Below are 7,149 nucleotides of genomic sequence, written 5' to 3' on the forward strand. Positions count from 1 at the left end.
ATTTTTGTGGGATTATATGCTTTGTGTTATTATATCTTAATATTATTATTTTTTATGTGTAGATTGTGCATCCATGGATAAGTCCTACACCAAGTGAGATGGAAATGGATTTCCTCACTAGGTTTGTGCCATTGCAATTAACTAAAGATGACAAGATTGAAAAGCTTGAGAGAGATTTGAATGGTGTTGGGACAATCAAAAGAGATTGTACAATTGATGAGGGGGATTTGGACCCTTCAAGAGCAGTTTATGTAGGTGGTACTATTTTTGGTGATGGAAGAGAAAGTTCTCCAAATGTTGATAGAGGTACTAGTGGTGTTGTTGCTGGAGGAAGAAGAGGATCTTCTCCATTTGTTACTAGTGAACTTGGTGGTTTTAGTGGTGGTTTTGGAGTAGGAAGATCTCCGATTAATGAGAATGTTTTGCGTATTTAAGAAACCCCATCCTCCATTGAGGTGCCTTCTTGTAAATTTTGTCATGAAAATATAGACTTGTTAACTGCTAGGGTAGATGCTTTAGAGAAAGCTATCACCACTATGATGTCTAAGAGGGGTATGTGGCCATCATAAAAAATCTTGGACCTGTATACTCCTGAAGGTGTTAAAAGGCGAAAAAATAAATTTCAAAGGCATTGTCAAGTTTCAAGAGAAAAGCAAAGAGACAGGTTGAGCCTATCATTGATGAGGAAATTTTAGACAATTATCATTAGACGACTACTCCCACTTTTAAGTTTTTTGTAAAGGCGACTCATAACTTTTTAATTATGTTTTATTGTAGTGGTGAATGAATACTCATATCTGAATTGATATTTGTAATGTGTTGGGAGCTGAAATTCATAGATGTTTTATTAGTATAAATTTTGTTTGCAATTAGATATTACATTAGATGTTGAATTTTCACCGCAAGTACGTTAGTTGCTGAATTTTTCATAGCAAGTACGTTAGTTGTTGAATATTGCATAGCAATTGCTGCATTTTGCTACAACAAGTACGTTTGTTGTTAACAGTTTTATAGCAATTGCTGCATTATTCTACAGCAAGGGAGTTATTTGTTGAAAATTTCATAACAACTGCTTAAATTTGGTACAACAAGTATGTTAGTTGCTGAACATTGCACAACAATTATTGCATTATGCTACAACAAGTATGTTAGTTGCTAGAAATTTCCTAACATTTGCTGAAATATGATACTAAAAGTATGTTAGTTGTTAAATGTTTCATAGGAATTGCTTAAATGTGCTACAACAAGTAAGTTAGTTGCTATGAATTTCATAACAATTGCTGAACTATGATACAACAAGTACGTTAGTTACTGAATATTAAACCACAATTGCTTAAATGTGCTACAACAAGTACGTTAGTTGCTGAACATTGCACAATAATTGCTACATTATGCTACAACAAGTATGCAATTAAATGACTATTTTAATGATAAATGGAGTGATATTAGTGTAATTTAAGAGTGTAATTTAGATTTTATAATTATCAAATGCAACGAGATAGTAATTTGAGATACAATATATGATCAATTAAATGATTGCAAATGTAATCAACTAAAAACTGAGCTAAATGACCGCTGGTTGATTGAATCAATCATATTTAGTTGCTAAATGTCAAACCACAATTGCTTAAATGTGCTACAACAAGAACATTAGTTGTTAAACTTTGCACAACAATTGCTGCATTATGCTACAATAAGTATGTTAGTTCCTAAATATTGCACAACAATTACTGCATTATGATACAACAAGTACGTTAGTTGCTGAACATTGCATAACAATTATTGTATTATGCTACAACGAGTAAGTTATTTGCTGAACGTTCGACAACAGTTGTTGAATTATGCTACAACAATTAAGTTGTTGAACTTTTCAAAGCTATTGTTGAATTATGTTACAACAAGTCTATTGGTTGCTGAATATTTCATAACAATTGTTATAATCTGCTGAATCTCCTAGACAGTATAACATACACTTTTTTGAATACTGAATAACAAGAACAACAATAAGATTAAACTTGTTCACAAGTAATAACAATAGCAATAGATGTGTTCACAAATAACAAAAACAATAAGATTAAATGTGCTTCTATGAAGCATTTCGCTCAGAGCATGTAGTTTTTTGTGTCCAACCCTTTTGCATATGGAACATTTATTTTTCCTGGTTGAAAATGATTCCCCGACTCCTTTTCACCTTTTATATGACCTTCTTCCAACCTTGCTTGGCTCAACAAATGGAGGAGATATTTTTCTCTCTAAAATCTCAATTGGAACTTGCCAAGAATCTTCAGATGGAACAGGTTTAATTTCCTCCACATATGCCATAATGTATGTATCTACCGTATAATACAAACAGGAGTACTCATAAATTCGCCTCCCATAATCTTCACCATATTGACACCGGAGCACTGCCATAGCATGTGGACAAGGTATTTTATCAACATCAAAGACTCTAAAACTGCAAGATTTGCTTTTCAAATCAACTATTGCAATAGCTTCATGACCGGTGACAACATACCTATAGTTGGCAATTTGATGGACTAATAGCTTGTTTCCCAACTCAGTATTTTCTGCAATGATTGCCTCCATCGAAGGAACAAATTTGGTTCCTATATCAAGAAATATCATACGCCTCTCATGAAATATCTCAGCAAATTGCTTGTTTATCACATCAAATAAAGCAGTGATGGGAAATTTTCTTTCATCTAAAAGCACTGCATTAATTAACTCGGTAATATTTATCATCATAATATTGTACCTGTAAATGTAAATCTCAAATTTTATTATTATAACTGTATGTTTCAATCTCAAATCTTATTATTATAACTGTATGTTTCAAGCAGTTGTTGTATTTATTTCAATAATTCTGCATTTATTCTAGAAACAAATACAACAGTTGTTGAAATAAGTGTAGCAACTACTGAAGGAATGCAGTAACTGGCGAAATATACTACTAAACTATCAATACATTAATCAACACGTGTAGTTATTTATAGAAATTGCTGTAAAAAAATGCAGCAGCTGCTGTAAAAAACTACAACAGTTGCTGTAAAAAACTGCAGCAGTTGTACTAACTAGACAACCCTACTAACTATCAACAATAGTAATCTTGTAAATCATACCTATTTCTAAGAAAGAATGCCCTGCTCCATCGGTGAAATCCAACATGTTCAAGATGTGTGGCGGCTCCTAGAACCATATCTCTTATTTGATTGAAGTGATCATTAAACACATCTACATTGTATGCTTTTGTTGCCTTAAAAAGTGGTGGACAACACTTCCATTATGGAAATCTTTTCAAATATTCTCTCCAAGGTGCCTCATGCAATAACCATAATGAGCTGAAGGGAACACAACTGAAACCATCTTTCCAATACTTGGATGTCTGTTAGAAATTATGCACAATTCAGGGGTATCAAGTACAAAGCTTCTCATTTTTTCAAAAAAATATTTGTAGGAAGCATCACATTCAGAGTCCACTATACAAAATGCCACTGGAAAAATATGATTCTCTGCATCTTGTGCAATAGCAGACAACAACACACCACCATACCTACTTTTCAAAAATATCCCATCAACAGCTATGACTTTTCTCATTTGCGCAAAACCAAGAATCCAAGCTCCATATGCCACAAAAAGTACTTGAACCTACCATTTTCATCAACCGCCACTGCCGTCTTACTTTCCAGATTTGATGTCCTAAGAATATAACTGTATGCATCAATCATTCCATATCCATGCTTATGTGTCCCTCTAACCAAAGACTTTGCAATCTCGCTACCCATCCAAACCTTCCAATAACTTACCTTGCAGCCCAATTCTATACGGATGGAATTCTTTAAATCTTTTGTAGATGGACCTTTATCCTCAGAATACCTATTGTGGAAGTATGCTCCAAGAACTTTTACTGTGGCATGTGGATTATGACTTGTAAGATGTTCTGGACCACATGTGTGCAACTTTTCATACTTTCTAATATAAAATCTATCACAATTCTTTAGCTTCATAGCTCTCAACCACCACTTGCACTTGGGATGTACATATTTATAGCAATACATAAAATGGGAGTTAATCACCTTCTTGATTCTAAAATCTTTCTTCACACAAGCCATTTTCAGCGCAATATCTAATTCTTGTTTATTCTTAAATGACATACCATTGTAAAATCTCGTTCCATCATCTCGAGCATGACTAGACTGAGTTAATTGTATAGTACTATCAACTTCGATTGGAAAAATTTGTTGGCCTGCAGTTTCTTTATCTGGAACATCCATATTTATCCAACCACATTCATTATCTAACATTTTTTGGTCTTGAGATAAATTATGATTCTCCGCCAATGTGTCAACCATGTATACCCTCAAAATAGGTCTGGATTCATCTTTCAAGTAAGTATTCAAACTACATTGATCTTTTATTCTAAAAGGAGCAGTCTTTTGTTTTTCACCACAACTATGCATATAAGTGATGATAATATCTTTCAAATCACAATTTAGTTCACAATAAGTAATAATTTTATTTGCAAAATCATCATATGCAACATCTCGATGCACAATCATCGCTATCGTCTCGGCCATTTCTTTGTTTTTCCAACGCCAAATATAACGATTGTTTAACTCAACCCATTCGCCGTGACAATCAATCCCTAATGCTATTTTGTCCATGACTAATGATCTTGAAGGTACTTAAAGATATTATGATTTAGAACAAAACAAATTGATCACGATAGAAATGAAAAAAATTACATTAAAATATAACAATTGCTGTAATTTATTCAGCAACTGCTTCATTAGTTGCAACAACAGATACAAAAATTGCTATACATTATTCAGCAACTACAACATTCTGTTTCATCAAATGCTTAATATATTGCAGCAACTACTGCAACTAATTCAGCAACTGTTGAAAATATAAGCAGCAGTTGCTATGATTAATAAGGCATTTGCTGAATAAATATTCAACAACTATTGTATATTTTTTTAGTAGTTATTGCAGTTGATGAAGCATTTTCTAGATAAATTACTCAACAACTGCTACATATTTTTTAGTAGTTGTTGCATCTGTTTTAGCACCTATTGCAGTAGTTGCTGAAACATATGTTGCAATGGAAAGATCAACAATATGAAGTACGAACTCAAAATGATCAAAAATCACCTCTTAAGTAATTCTCAATGCTGCACAAACAAAATTTAGTCCAAAATTGAGAACTTTTTTCCTCTCAAGAAGAAGAAGAAGGGGGAAAAGAGTGAAGAAAAGAAAAATGCGGGAGAAAGAAGAAGTTGTTGAGGGAGAAATGAGGAGAAGATGAGATCCTTTTTTATAAATTAAGGTTTTAGTTAAAATTTGGGTTAAAGTGTATGAAATAAAACTTAAGGGTTTTAGTTAAAATTTGGGTTAAAATGTAAGAAATAAAACTTGAGGCCTTATTAAATCCTAATTATAAATTTGTCACCTACACTTAATAGTTATAACTTGAGTCACTCTTTTTAAATTTCAACACTTTTTTGTGACCTATAATTGCATAGCCCATCTTTGTGTGTATATATTTTTTTGGATGCTCAAAAAAATTAACCCATCCCTTATTTATTTATAATAAAAATATCACCCTGTATTAAGCCTGTCAAACGGGTCAGGTTGAACTGGCCCAACCCGGCCTATTTAACGAAATCAACTGATAAGCCCAAGGGCTTTAGGGTACCGGGTCCCGGGCCAATTTTTTTTTGTTTTGGACCCGGCTAGCCGGCTCAGACCCAATATGGTTGGGGCCCATCAGTTAACCGGTCCAGTCCGATTTTAATTTTTTTTTTAATTTTTGGATTTTGGGCCAAACTAGCCATTGGCCCAACGGCTATATAGCCGTTTTTGGGTCCAAACGTCTAGTTTGGGCCCATTAATTAAAAAAATTACTTTCAAAATTATTTTTCAATCCCCAAAAAACTTCTATAAATACCCCACACCTTCAAATCATTTTTCACACAATTTTTAATTCTCTCAAATCTCAATTCTCAAATATTCTATAAATTTAATTTCCTAAAGTGCTCACTTTAATTTTTTAATTTTGCGATTACACAGTACAAGTGGAAGTTTTTAAAGTCGCAACCTTCGAATACTTCCAAAATTTGATATTGTCGTTCCGCAACCTTCGAATACTTCCAAAATTTGATATTGTCGTTCCATCTCTTACGTTTAATTTTTATTTAGTGTATTAATTGTTGAATATTTAATTTTATTATATTTGTGTATTTTAAATTTTTTTAGTTTAATTTATATTATGGATAAATTAAGAAACCTCGCTGCTAAAGGTGTTAAGATTTTTTGTCCCAGAAGCGGTAGTGGTAGTAAAAAGTGAATTACTAGCGGTAGAGGTAGTTCAAGTAGTAGATATACCCGTGTGCCTCCGACACCGCTTGATCAACCTTTTGAGGAAGAAGTAGGTGTACCTTTAGGTGTAGGTGCTCACGATATGGATTATGTAGAACCTCAGGAAAATTACGATATAGAAAAAAAATGAATTAGATGCGGTTAATTTAGATAAAGATGATGAAAATATTGGTGAAACACCCGCAGTAGGAAATTCTAACATTAGATCTGAATCAGTTAATCTTCCTTCCCGTCCTCCCCATGCCCCAAGAGCTCGTAAAACAACTAGTATTGCATGACAACTTTTTGAACGTATATCAGATACTGAGGTGCAATGCAATATTTGTCAACAAATATATAAGCATAAAAGCGGAGGCAAGCAAAGGGGTACGGGTACGTTAATGAGACATATAGGTGATGCTTACAAAAGAGAGTTAAATATTGCACGAGGTGGTGGGGATGTTAGTGGTCCAACGCAAACTAGAATGGACCCAGCAACCGGCCAGGTAATGAAGAAGTATAATAAATTAAGGGACCAGAAAGAAATAGCTAAAATGGTAGTTGTGGGTTGTTTGCCTTTTAGTTTTCCTTTTTCTGATGCCTTTATTCATTATATTCAAGCAATTTATAATCCTATGTTTAATGGTGTTCCTAGAAGTACTTGTCGATCTGATATTTTTAGACTTCATTTACAATATTGTTTTTATTTATCAACACTGCTAAAAAATATTCAATGTAGATTGTCCCTAACTTCTGATCTTGGCCGGGCTGTAAATAAAAATGATTACTTAA

General features: G+C 33.3%; 1 protein-coding gene across 1 annotated transcript; it reads right to left on the reverse strand.

Moving 5' to 3' along the window:
* Positions 1-876: 876 nt before the first annotated feature.
* Positions 877-3,594, reverse strand: LOC107865089. The gene is made up of 3 exons (XM_047396360.1): positions 3,317-3,594; positions 2,215-2,755; positions 877-978 (listed from the first exon to the last, which is right to left on the reverse strand). The coding sequence occupies exons 1-3, from the start codon at positions 3,592-3,594 to the stop codon at positions 877-879; spliced, it is 921 nt and encodes a 306-aa protein (XP_047252316.1).
* Between the last annotated feature and the right edge of the window lie 3,555 nt (positions 3,595-7,149).

Source organism: Capsicum annuum, chromosome 9 (assembly GCF_002878395.1).
Source record: "Capsicum annuum cultivar UCD-10X-F1 chromosome 9, UCD10Xv1.1, whole genome shotgun sequence".
Taxonomy (NCBI): Eukaryota; Viridiplantae; Streptophyta; class Magnoliopsida; order Solanales; family Solanaceae; genus Capsicum; species Capsicum annuum.